Consider the following 13,623-nt stretch of genomic DNA (forward strand, 5'->3'; position numbering starts at 1 on the left):
GAACAAGTAGACATATCCTATATTTAATTAATGAGTGTTGTTTACGAGTGTCTTTGGAACACTCTTTAAGGATCTCAAATTAAAAATTATTTTTTAAAAAAAATTTAATTAAGGAGTATCTTTAGAACACTCTTTAAAGATCTCAAACTAAAAATTATTCTTTAAAAAAGTCAAATATCTTAATTTCAAATATACTCTTTCGCCGCCAATTATAAGCAAATTACATGGTTGAAAAATCTTACAAAAGAATGTCCTGCAACATAATGATCTTACCCAACCTTCCATGATTATTTGAATGCCTCGTTAAGAATTGATCTCATTTATCCAACTTCAATCACTCATAACATTATAAAATTATGACTAATAAAAAAAAGAGAAGAAAGAAGTGTATGGGCACTTTTTTGAAAGGAGAAGTGTATAGACACTTGACATGCCTGTGAGAACACCAGATTAAAATAATTCTCCCTAGTTTCTCTCTTTTTATTCAGACAGAAAATAATTCCCAGTTTTATGCTCCTAAAAATGGCTTCGAATCTGATAGAAGGAGAGGTGGCCAACGAATCCCACCATCTTGATTCTCTCAAATAATAATTTACTTCCTCAATCTTTTATCAACTGACAAGCAAGCCATATTATGTCCAGTAAGAAAGATTTGGACAATGATAATGAAAAGAAATGATTCAGAGATAAAATAATTAGAAAAATGTGTATACATGTGAGGTTAGGGTGGTGGGGGTCACATTCCCCTTCCAACTCCAATCAATTCTTAGGTTTCATGGGGCCCAATTTTTATATGCCTCTGTTAGCTAGCCCTCTGTTAACGTGGCAATGATAAGTACTAAAACATCAAAGCCAAGTCACAAACACATAGTATAGATTAAGTACCTAATTAAGTAATTAAAGGAGTTGAAAATAAAACTCCACACTTACAAAGTGCATGAATTCCACCAAGAGTGACATAATTAAAGTGCCAAGTACTCTCCACTCATTCTCTAAAGAACGTCATTATATCCAAAATCCAATAGCATATGATTTTCTCAGGTATATAACTAACTCCTGCAAAACTCACATGCATATTGTACAACCCTATCAGCATTTTTTTTTTTAAGGAATAACCCTATCAGCACTTAAAAAAAAACATTTCTGATTTCAACCATTATGTATTAGAGAAATGTTAATAAGTGTCTTTGGGCACTCTTTAAGTATCTTTAATAGTAAACTCTTATAAAAATATGTGCAATCAATGCATTGAAATTTGTAACATTTGACTTCTTTTAAGAATATTTTCTAAATTTAGTATTCTTAAAGAGTGCGTCTGAATGCGCCAGGAGCATTTGTTAACAAGACCCTATGTATTATGAAAAACAGATCCTGTCAAGTTTTTATCATTATTGTTTATCATGTGTTATTAATCTAAGATAAGGTTTTAATATAAAATATAAGAGTAAAAAGATTAAGATTTAGGAGCAATTCTTGTGTGGTCATAACTACGAATACATTTGGTTTAGACGCACATACAATGGAAATAAGTGAAAAGAAAAAAATCAATTTATTGTTATTATTATTAAAAACATTGATTAATGTGTATTATTGTGTCGGTGCCTAAATGATTTGGATTTGTGTTTCTAACTATATTAGAATTTCCCAAGTTTTAGTTGTGAGACTAATAATACATAAAAACATGAAAGAACAAAACTTAGAATCCATTATTGTACATTTTTTGAAGGGAGGGAATCCATTATTGTACTTGTATATTTAAGTTTCAAAAAATAAGAATAAAATTCATCCCTCCCTCAATAACCATTAAATTTCACTATAACGCTCGATGCTAACGAGGTCGGGAATGATCAACGATGCACATCAGAATGAGAGAGATCTTGAAGTTGTAAGAGTATGAGACTGCATGGTTGAAGAAATGCTTATAAAAATTGTTTGATACCATCTATATCAACAAGATACATATTTTTTTCGGTAGTTCAGACCATAAGGATAAAACAAGTTGATAAACTCGTGCGGGTCTGTCGGATCAATCGACAATCCTAAAAGTAGTATGAGATGTAACATACCATTTTAGACAAATTAAAATTATGATAAATAAGAGAAATAGGATTATAATTTTTTTAAGACTGACGATATGATCACACAAATGGAGAAATTATAGAGATTAAACTAATAAAAAAAATTGACAAAAATTGAACTAGAACTTGTCTTCAAAGAGAACTATAATTTTATTAAATTACTTTTACCAACCATTTACCAGATTCTTATGTTTTAGTTTTCTTTGATTTTTTTTTCTTATAATTTGGAACGGAGGGAGTATTTACTAGTATTTGATTTATGATTCTTAATATATTTAATTAGTAAGTTGATGATCTTGAAACTTTAAATTTTTATTATTAAATGTATTGAAAATTGAAGTGTTTGAATTTTTTAGTGAATAGTTTCCTAATTTAAAATCCTTAAAGAATGCTAGCAAGAACGTTGATTAAATGATAAAATTGAGGGGGGGAAAACTAAATTCAAAATAGTACTCCTTCCGTTCCTTTTTAAGTGTTTTTTATGGTGAATTTTTCGTTCCTATTTAACTGTCTTTTTGGTAGGGGTGTAACACGGTTTGGATCGGTTTTTGGTCAAAAAAATGTCCGAACGTATGAAATCTTCATCGGTTCGATTTGGTTCGATTTTTACTTTTTTTAAAAAAAAGAAACCAAACCAAACTAGTCGGTTTGGTTTGGATCGGTTTGTTTGAAAATACAATTAAAAAAAAATCTTATTCTCACAAATTTGTATTTCATGCATACAACATATTCAAATATTTCATAGAACTTTATTTTCCATGTTCTCTGTTTTTCAAAATACTTTGTATTACTAACATGAAAAAATTAACAAGAGATGGACGATCCAAGCGGCGCCGAGGAACGATAGGTTAGGTGTGACTAGCGGTCAACGTTCTTTTTTTAATAGAAACAAAATAGAGTGTGAGTGATGAGATGATGAGATGATGATGACGATGGGAGAAAGTGAATGAATTATGGAGCATTTTATGTTGACCTTTAATTTTGAGCTTAATCAGAAGTGTGTGTGAAGAGGGATAATATTACTAAAATGGAAAGTGAGGTTAGCATCGGTTCGGTTCATCGGTTCATTGGATTTCAAAGTTATAAACCGAGAACCGAACCAAACTAGATCGGTTTAGGTTGGTTCGGTTCAGTTTTAAACCGAACCAAACAAGGTCGGATACTTTTTTGGTTTGGTTCGGTTTGGATTTTCGGTTTCATCGGTTTTGTCCGAACCACTTACACCTCAACTTTTTGGTATTTTAAGGATATGATTTGTCAATTATACCATTTTTAAATAAAACTAATTAATGCCATCTATTTGGAACAAAATTTGTTTTTTTTTTAAACAAAGTTTGTTTCTAGTTATCTTTAAATTTAAACAAAATTTTGTTACAAACAATGGTTCTAAGAAGAGTTAAAATTTTATAAATGAGATAAGTAACAATTGTTAAAAATTTCAAGAGCAGAGTAAAAAAAAAAAAACAAATTTGAGAGAAGAAAAATAAAAGACTCCATAAATGTTCAAAGGGAAGAAAAAGTTGAAGACTTATTGAAAAGATACAAGAACAAGAAGACAATGAAAAAGAAGAAGTTTCATCAATATAATTTTTATATTGACTTAAAATAATTAAAAAGATGTGCACAAAGTTTAGAATATTGATAATTGTTTGTTACGAGAGAGTGCACAAAAAAAAAATGAATTTGTTGGAGAAAAGATAATAACTGACAATTGTTTATTACAAGAAAAATATAACATATTAAAATTATTGAATAGATAAAGTGTGTGCAAAATAATAGGAATTTAAAGGTGGATTAAAATAAGAGTAGAATATGAAGAAAATGTGCAAAAATACACCTCGCTAGTTTTGTGTTAATTTTCTAAAAAAAACACTTAAAAAGAAAGGAGGAGGAAGTAAATGAGAATCTTTAGAAATATTAATTAGGTCTTGTTAACAAATATATTAGAGCATTTGTTAAGAATTCAAAAATAAAATAAAAAAACTTACCTTTTAATCTTTCAATTTGTTAAATGCATGATTCCAAAACAAAATGTTTTCTTAACAAATATCCGCACTTTGAAACAAGAAGAAAACGAGTACACTAATTTTAACCCTGTTTTATTTACAGACCTGCAAAACCAGTTGTACTCCTCCATCCTTACGATTTTTCAAACCCAGTTGGTTGTTGTCCAATTCCAAAAATCTTGAAACAAGCCATCGGTCGCAACAACAACAAGGTTCAAAAAATTTCCATACCAATGTAAAAGTAAAAATAGAATCAATCGTTGGTTGCAGTCTAAACACTCAATCACCTCTCTCTCTCAACCCAATTTAGATTTAGGCCCCATCTCTGATATCTCCCCAACCTAAACACACGTAATTCCAAATACCCTTTTTGTTTTTTTTTCCTTCTCCTCTTTGCTCTGCTGTTTTCGTTTGTACTTACATGCCCCACCCACTCATTCACTTGCATTCAATTCAATTACACCAATACAAAACAGACAAATCAATATCAAACCCCCCCTTTTTGCCTTTTCCCTTTCCTCTATTCTCCACAAACTCCCCCCTTCCTTCATATACCCCCACCCTCACTCACAACTCTCTATAAATACATCACCACCTTCTCATTAAAAATTACATTATTTCATATCCTCTCTCAACAAAAAATCATCATTCCTAAAACCAAAACCAAAACCATTAAAATGAAAGAATATTGGACTTCTCTTGCATCAATTCTTGGTGTATTTGCATTCTTTCAAACAATCCTCCAAACAGTTTTTCCACCAGAACTCCGTTTCGCTTCCGCTAAACTTTTCAACAAACTCTTCAACTGTTTCTCATCTTACTGTTACTTCGAAATAACCGAAATCGACGGCGTTAACACCAACGAACTCTACAACGCGGTTCAGCTTTACCTAAGTTCCTCCGTTTCCATCACCGGGAATCGTTTAAGCTTAACACGCGCCGTTAACTCAAGCGCCTTCACTTTCGGTCTCGCCAACAATGACAGCATCATCGACACGTTTAACGGCGTTAACGTTGTTTGGGAACATGTTGTCACACAGAGAAACTCTCAAACATTTTCATGGCGTCCATTACCAGATGAAAAACGAGGTTTCACTCTTCGTATCAAGAAAAAAGATAAACAATTGTTGTTAAACTCTTATTTGGATTACATTATGGAAAAAGCTAGTGATATACGAAGAAAGAATCAAGATCGTTTATTGTACACAAATTCAAGAGGTGGGTCGTTGGATTCAAGGGGTCATCCATGGGAATCTGTGCCGTTTAAGCATCCAAGTACTTTTGATACATTGGCTATGGATCCTATGAAGAAGAAAGAGATTATGGAAGATTTGCAAGATTTTGCAAATGGACAAGGCTTTTATCATAAAACTGGTAGGGCTTGGAAAAGAGGTTATCTTCTTTATGGTCCTCCAGGAACTGGAAAATCTAGCATGATTGCTGCTATGGCTAATTTTCTTGGTTATGATATTTATGATTTGGAGTTAACTGAAGTTCATAATAATTCTGAACTTAGAAAGCTTCTAATGAAAACTAGTTCTAAGTCTATTATTGTTATTGAGGATATTGATTGTTCTATTAACCTCTCTAACAGAAAAAACAATAAGAAAAGTGTTGGTTCTGTTTCTGTTAACTCTAGGAATTTCTATGAGAATGGTGTTGGTGAAATGAGAGGTGTTGGTGAAGAGAATGGGAATTCAATAACTCTTTCTGGGTTGTTGAATTTTACTGATGGGTTATGGTCTTGTTGTGGGAGTGAGAGGATTTTTGTGTTTACCACGAATCATATTGAGAAGCTTGATCCTGCTTTGTTGAGGAGTGGGAGAATGGATATGCATATTTTCATGAGTTATTGTTCGATACAAGCTTTGAAAATTTTGTTGAAGAATTATTTGGGGTGTGAAGAGGGTGTTGATTTGGATGACTCTGTTTTGAAGGAATTGGAGGAAGTTGTTGAAATGGCAAGGATGACACCAGCTGATATAAGTGAGGTTTTGATTAAGAATCGGAGGAAGAAAGAGAAAGCTGTGGATGAATTGTTGGAGATTTTGAAGGTGAGAGCAGAGAGGAATGCAAAAAATGGTAGTGTTGTGAGGAGGGAAAATAATGGGGTTGGAGATGAAGATGATGTTGAAGATGAAGAGCAAGAAAAAAGGGCACTTGATAGTGATAGTCCTAAACAAGAATCTGAGATTGAAGATGATTGCAAGGAAGGATCAGAGGAAGAAGAGAAAATCAAGTGATTATCATAAAAAGTTAATTGTAATAATATGCAGCAGCATGCAGTGTAGTGTAATTCAACAAAAAATGAATATTGAAGATGGCTTATGAAATACAGGGGAAGGAAGAAGCTATAGCTTCTAAATTTTGAACTATGGAATTAATCTGTCTTATATTTTAGTTTGTTATTTTTTGAATGATTATGATAATTTTATGTTATTTTTTGGTTTAAGATTTGTTCCAAGTAAGTATAGTTATAGTTAGGCCTTTACAACCTGGGTAGCCAGCTGGGAGGTTGGTAAACACCTGGGGTGCACATGGAATGAAAAAGGCTATTAGCTTTGATAGGACCACGTGTAGGGAATATGAGTAATAATAAGTAGGGTAGCAGCACTGTTAGCTAATACTAATAGCAAATTTAATTATATATATATATATATATATATATATATATATATATATATATATATATATATATACTAACGAGGTTGGGGGCAAGCTAATCTATTTTGAGGCTTCTATAGATGGCTATAACGATCGACATGTGGGTGGGTGGTTTATCAGCCAACTTACCATGCTTAACTTAAACTTGGCTGATTAGTAGTAAATTTTATTTGAAAGAATTAAGTAATTTTAAAATAGTGCCGCGGATATCGGAAACTTAAATCCTAACTTTTTATGAAAGTTTATGTAATAAAGTGCATTAGAAATTATTTTTTATTTTTTTTTATAAAATAATTATTTAATTTAGAATGTTTAAAGAATATCTAAAACACTCGTTAATAAGACCTTAAAAAATATAAAGAGTAATGTATAATGTGTGTGGAGCTCACTTATATATATCCAAAAAAACTGGACAGTTATCTTTGGATGCTGATGCTCTAATTGTAGTGACTCAGATTTGCAATTGTTGTGCAGTGCAGATTACGTAGTAATAAAATTAATAGTTACGTTGGTTAGGTAGATGGAAACGGTTTTTCTAGCATTGTTATGAGTTCGTCATGTACTGTGATTGATGTAATGTGTTTATTAATTCCAACTAACTAATTTTTCTTAATCTAAGTTTGCCTTAGGTTGGTGTCTGATTGGAATGATACCGTTAACCTTTTTAATAATTTGATTGTTTAAAAAAAATACTGTGCCAGTGGATAGGATAAGAGGGTGTTTTGGGAACTATGATCGGAATTAACGAGTGGAAACAGCTAAAGAGAACCCAGATTTTGTGTTAGGAAAAAGGAGGGTAAGAGGCTCAAAAGCAACTAGAAAGTCTTCTCATACATTAAGAAAAAGTTGACAATATTTTGATGTTGAACTGTTGATTTTGATATTGAGTTGTAAAAGGCTATTAGGTTGTCAAGCTAAGAGTAGTGGTATTGCATTGCTATGTAATTTTTCCAAAAAAAAAGTGGGATTGTAGCAAATTAATAATAAAGCTGATGGGAAAGCTAAGCTAAAATCAAAAGTTTGGTGGATGGTTGTCATGGTTATTCCTCTTACTTTTTTGAGCTGGGGTGCATAATTAACAATAGTATTTTTTTTTTTTGAAGGAATTAACAATAGTATTAACAAACAAATTTTCTCATGCTAGACTTTATTAGAAAGCAAACTAATGCAATGGTACAAGTTTTGCTCGGATGACTGCATTGCATATACGACTAATATTCAATGTTTTTGATGGTTCAAATTTGATGTTGTTCTACATTGTATTCATGATATTTGATGTTGTTCTACATTTGTATTCATGATATTATCTTTAACAAAATCCAATATAACGCCTAAACATTAATAAACTTTTTGTGTGCCTAAACATTTTCTAAGCCTGCAATATAAAATCATTCTTATTTTATTCTAAATTATAAAGAGTAAAAAAAGATTTTAGCTAGTTAAAAATATTATAAACTCATGGGACAATCAATGTTATTAAAAAGATTCATACAATTTTTTTCTTAGAAGATAGACGAAATGAAAAAGTCATTATATACTTACACACACAAGTGAAAGTATCCGAGTTCGAACTCCGGTCATGACATTCAGCCTAACAATTTCAACATTTTGCCAGTTGAGCTAAAACTTGTGGATAGATTCATACAATTTTATTCGCTATAAATATAAAAATAGCCTTGTCAAATCTTTCATAAGGGGATTAGGAGAGACCTTTTCTTCTTGACACTTGCGGCATAAGAAGAAGAAAATAAACCTTTTTTAAGCATCAAGTCTACGGTGTGTGGCGTGGCGTGGCGAATTTTATTTAACTTTACCACTTAATATTCACCAAAAAAAACTAATTGACCAGTATCACTATAAAAAAAAATATATAATGATTGACCACTTAATAAAATCAACAAGAACATTGTATCTCTCCTAATAAAAAAACAAGAACATTGTACCAAAAACATCTCAAAAAAAGCATAAAAGCCTTAATTGTTCTTGTTCATATTCATTCATTGTCATTTCTACACGCCAAATTGTTTATGTCCGTAAACTTGTTTCCCTTCATTTTCAAATATTGCTTTTACTTTTTCCACTTATTGAAACCAGAAAATTGCACTCAATTGAATTGAATAAATTATAAATAGTACTATAGGATAAGCATCGTTGACATTTAGTTTATTCGTGTTCTTGCAGCCTTAGTATTAGTTTTACCGGAATTAAGTATGATTAGTTGGAATTATTCAGCTCATCTAAAGTCTAAACAAGTATTTTTCTTTTGTTGGGATAAAAATTTAGCAGTAGCAACACGTGCAATACAACACTTTGAAGATTAGAAAACACGTCCACATACATACTCATGCAAATAATCCACAAAAAAATAAGCTGCAAAATCCTTTTACTTAGCATGGTCTTGATACGATTCATGAAGCTACTACATTACAAACAAGGACGATGTACTGAGTTCTCTCTTTTTCTTGCTAGGAGATCAAAGCAAAGATTTTTTATTCTAATGGTTCCCCATTGAGGCAAATTAACTGTCCCACCAAAACCACATAGAATGGATGTGATGTATTTTTGGCTTCTTTTCTTTGAATTTAGATTAATTTGCCGTACTTTTTTTATCCTCAAGACAACAAATTGAAGTACGAATAATTTCAACGGAGTCGGCTTGTTTACAACGACGTTACTTTCAACGCAGTTAGTTTAATTTGAACATTTCATAATTCATGTGATGAGGTAAAAGGACTAATAAAAGTGGTGTGCAATTCTTTATTTTATAAAGTTTTTGGAGAAAAATTTAAACACATCACTAATTAACTGGATGAATCACCGCCTAAAAATAAACTTTATTTTATAAAGTTTTTTCAGTCGGGCAAATTCACATATTACCCCACCCTAAGATATCGTTTGTTTCAAGAGAAAGTTTAAGGATGGATAGTTCCAAGGAAAGAAAGTGTGTTGATAAACATTCCTTCCACCGTTTGGCATGTCCATAAGAGAGGATGGAAAGCTTTAATTTGGTGGGTCTCGCATCTGAAACCTTTCCTTCTTAAATTGCGCAGAAAGCCTGAAGAAACAATGTTTTGGGCATCTAACATGGGAAATGACAAAAACAACCTCACTTTTGAAACACTATCTTTCTAAAACGGCGCAGTCCATTTTTTCCCTTCCTTAAATTATGTTCAATGTTTTTAATATAATGTTCCGTTTTTTTAAGTGACTATTGTTCCAAAAAAAAAGTCTATTTTAATTTTGTATGGATATACACAATTAGGTTTTATCACACTATATATACATATATATATATATATATATATATATATATATATATATATATATATATATATATAGGCTTAATACATGCTTTGGCCCCTTAACTTATTTTTAGATTTCATTTTGGTCCCATAACTATAAAGTGTCTCAATTTGGTCCTATAAATCTTATGTCGTTTACCATTTTAGTCCTCTCCGTTAGATTTTTTGCAAAATCCGTTAGCTCCTTGCCACATGTCTTTTAGGATTGGTGATCAACAGTTGAATTTAAAAATTAGGTGGCATACCGTGGACTCACAACATGTGATAATTTCTATTTTTCCTAATTTCCCTCAAAATAAAAGTTAACAATCACTATCAATCTTCATCTTCTTTCCTCTTCATCTCCTAACTTCATACAAAAAAAAAAAAAAACAGCACACAAAAATTCATACCTAAAACTCAAACTGAAACAATACAATTCATCATCCATTTTTTCTCAAAACAATTCCAACAAGGTATTCAAGATTTATGTGCAGAGATCACAATTGTCGTGTGGTAATAAAATAGGATATTAGTGTAGTTTCTTCTTTTATCTACAAATGTTGATATTATCTGTCGATATTACTATCTACATCTAACTTATATTTGCTTTATAAGCATACACAAATTCTTTGCCCAAGGAAGTTGTTTCTCTTCTAAAAGGAATCAAGAGAGAAATTGTTCCAGAAGAGGAAAAAATATTTTCAATTTTTGACAAATTGGAGATTCAAGATTCTTCAAGTTGTAGAAGTGAGATTGAAAATCATTAAATTCAAAATCGAAATGAGATTGTTGCTTTGGTGCGACGACGGAGTCGACGGGAAATGATGGACGTTTACGGCGGAATCAGTCGTTGGAGGTGGTGGTTCCGGCGAATTTTTTAACGTCACTTATCTAATACCTTCACATCTCTGATTCTGCCTCTCTACTTCTGTTGAACCTTTGAATTTTGTGGTGGGGGTTGTTTTCTGGTTTGCCATTAAAAAAAAAAAATGAAGAGAAAGAGGAGATGAGGATTGCAAAGGAGAAGAGAGAGATAGAATAGTGGTGGAGATTGATTTTTGATTTTCAATTTAAAAAATAATGAATTTGAGTTTTAATTTTTTGATTTTCTGGGATTGTTATATGAAGATAATGGACAAAGATGAAGAAGATGATGATGAAGAAGAATAGCAGTGAAGATGATGAATAGAAAAAATTAGGTGTTAATTATTCACCGTATGTTACAATAGACCTACATGATCCAACGGTTTTCTATTTGAAAAAAAAGATCAAACAGTTAAAATTAAAAAATTTAATAGGTCTATGGTAGACCACTTGCAATGCTGTTACACATAGGACCAAAAGATAACGGCAAAAGAAATAAGGGACCAAATTGAGACAGTTTATAGTTATGGGACTAAAATAAAATCCAAAAATAAGTTAAGGGACCAAAGCATGTATTAAGCCTACATATATATCATTGTCAATATATATGTCCATATTAATACAAGGGTATTTATGTAAACTAATAATTATATATCTTTCTTTCCTTCAACTTTCTTATCACTTTCACTTATACCAAACAAACTAAAATAATCATCTCACTTTCCACTTAATTTCTACTCACTTTCATTCCTTTACCATTCTTTCCTCTTACTATCTTTCCTTCCACTTTCTTCTCTCATCCAAACAAAGCTTAAGGGGCTGTTTGGTTCTAAAAATTGAGGGAGGATGGATAGCAATATCATGGAAAGTTTTCTGCAATCCGTGCCTTCGATTGTTTGGTTTGCTGTCAGAGAGGAAAGAAAGGTTCAGTTTATGTGGGACCCATGGGTTAAAAGATTTCCGTCCAGTAATGCAAAGAAAATAGGGTGAAAAGTTTCAATGCACTGAAATGACATATCTACCCTTTGTTTTCCACATTTTACTCAACTTAAGAGGGTAGCTTTTGTTTATCATGGCAACCGTTGGTACAAAGAAATATCTGATACCTGCGCAATGTTGATACTTGGTGGGAACCATGCATAAATTGAACGGTGAACCTTTTATTAAATTTTAGAAGGCATAAATAAAAGAAATTTTGAATGGATTTTTCTAAAAAAAAATCTTATTAAAAAAATTGCACTGAAAGATGTAGGGTAAATGAACGATGGATGGCATTTACAAGTCAAGACAAGCTGTCAAAAAGGATTCATCAGAAGAAAGAAGATATGTTTAAGATTTGATTTGTCCAGTAATGAACAAATGAAGGCAACAGTCGTGTGCGGTGTTCCAACATGGTGACGATAAATGATTTGTCCGGTAATAAACGGATGAAGGTGACAATGGCGGGCAGTGTTTCAATACAGTGGCGGTGCAATCTTTACGACGGAGTGAAAGATTTTTGCATACACGTTAGCATTTCAACGCTCAAGTCGGTGCAGGAAATGAGGATGAATGTGTAAAAGTGTGTGGGAAATGAATCGTACCTTGAGGGTGACGCGAAATCACCCTTATATAGGAGAATGAGGCGCTAACGTCTTCCGTGAAATGCGGCGCCACACAAGGGTTTGGGGTCCACATGTCTTCATGGGATTGACGTTCTAGCCGGTTCAGAACAAGATTAAATCAATTGGAATTTGTAGAGTTTTAATATCTAGTTTGAATAATCTTTGGTCTAATTTTACTTAGCTCGAGATTTGTGTTGGTGTGTCGAATGTGATTTAGAATTCTCACATTTGATAAAAAAAAAAAAAAACAAAAAAAAGTGAAGGTTAAACGATATGAAATTACTTATATGTAATATTGGGAAATGCATTTGAAATTTAAAGGATTATTTTGTTGTAATCAATGTATTTGAATGATTATTATTGAATGATTATATTTACTCCCTCCGTTTTTAAATATAAGCCGTTTTTAAATATAAGCAAAATTGACTTTTTATGTTCATTCAATTAATGATGTATGTGGTTTATATTATGGATCACGTACATCATTAATTAAATGAATCTAGAAAGTCAATTTTGCATATATTTAGAAACGGAGGAAATATTTTTTTTGAGGGAGGGAAATTAATGATTATTATTGAAGCATTCTCGGATGCTCTACCGCAGCACAACACATATTGACATTGTAACCTATTCGTGATATCTCTGCAAGTAAGGTTAACACTGTGTTTGGTTGCAGTCAAATAGGGGAGAGAGAAATTGGAGAGAGATATCAAACTTCTCTTGTTTGGTATGCAGAGAAATAAGGAAGAGAGAAAGAATTTTGGTGGGACCCACCACTTTTTCATTTCTTCGCTGATCAGTGAAGAATTATGGGGAACGCTACATTTTTTTTTTTAACTTTCCATTGCATGCCCTTATCCCACCCACCCTTCCCTATTGTTTTGTATATTTTACAAATAGTTGTAGTGTGCGTTTGATTCAGCTTTGGATAGAATTGATTATGACATAATTGATTTTGAGAGAATTGGTTTATGTTTGGATACAATAATGCATAATTGATTAAACAAACTGAATGTTATTTGGATAATTTTTATCAAAATTGATTTTGAATGTATAATTACTAAAATGGACATGGTTAAATTCAAGTAAATATGCATAATTGAATGTATATGTAGATTAATAC

The 13,623-nt window shown here is 31.8% G+C and overlaps 1 protein-coding gene across 1 annotated transcript; it reads left to right on the forward strand.

Annotated features, from left to right (window-relative positions):
• Positions 1 to 4,474: 4,474 nt before the first annotated feature.
• On the forward strand, positions 4,475 to 6,492 carry LOC11431063 (AAA-ATPase At5g57480). Its single transcript, XM_003610084.4, has one exon. It carries the CDS (start codon positions 4,762 to 4,764, stop codon positions 6,325 to 6,327), a length of 1,566 nt encoding a protein of 521 aa, XP_003610132.1. The 5' UTR covers positions 4,475 to 4,761; the 3' UTR covers positions 6,328 to 6,492.
• The last annotated feature ends 7,131 nt before the right edge of the window (positions 6,493 to 13,623 follow it).

This window comes from Medicago truncatula, chromosome 4 (genome assembly GCF_003473485.1).
Source record: "Medicago truncatula cultivar Jemalong A17 chromosome 4, MtrunA17r5.0-ANR, whole genome shotgun sequence".
In the NCBI taxonomy this organism is placed as follows: domain Eukaryota; kingdom Viridiplantae; phylum Streptophyta; class Magnoliopsida; order Fabales; family Fabaceae; genus Medicago; species Medicago truncatula.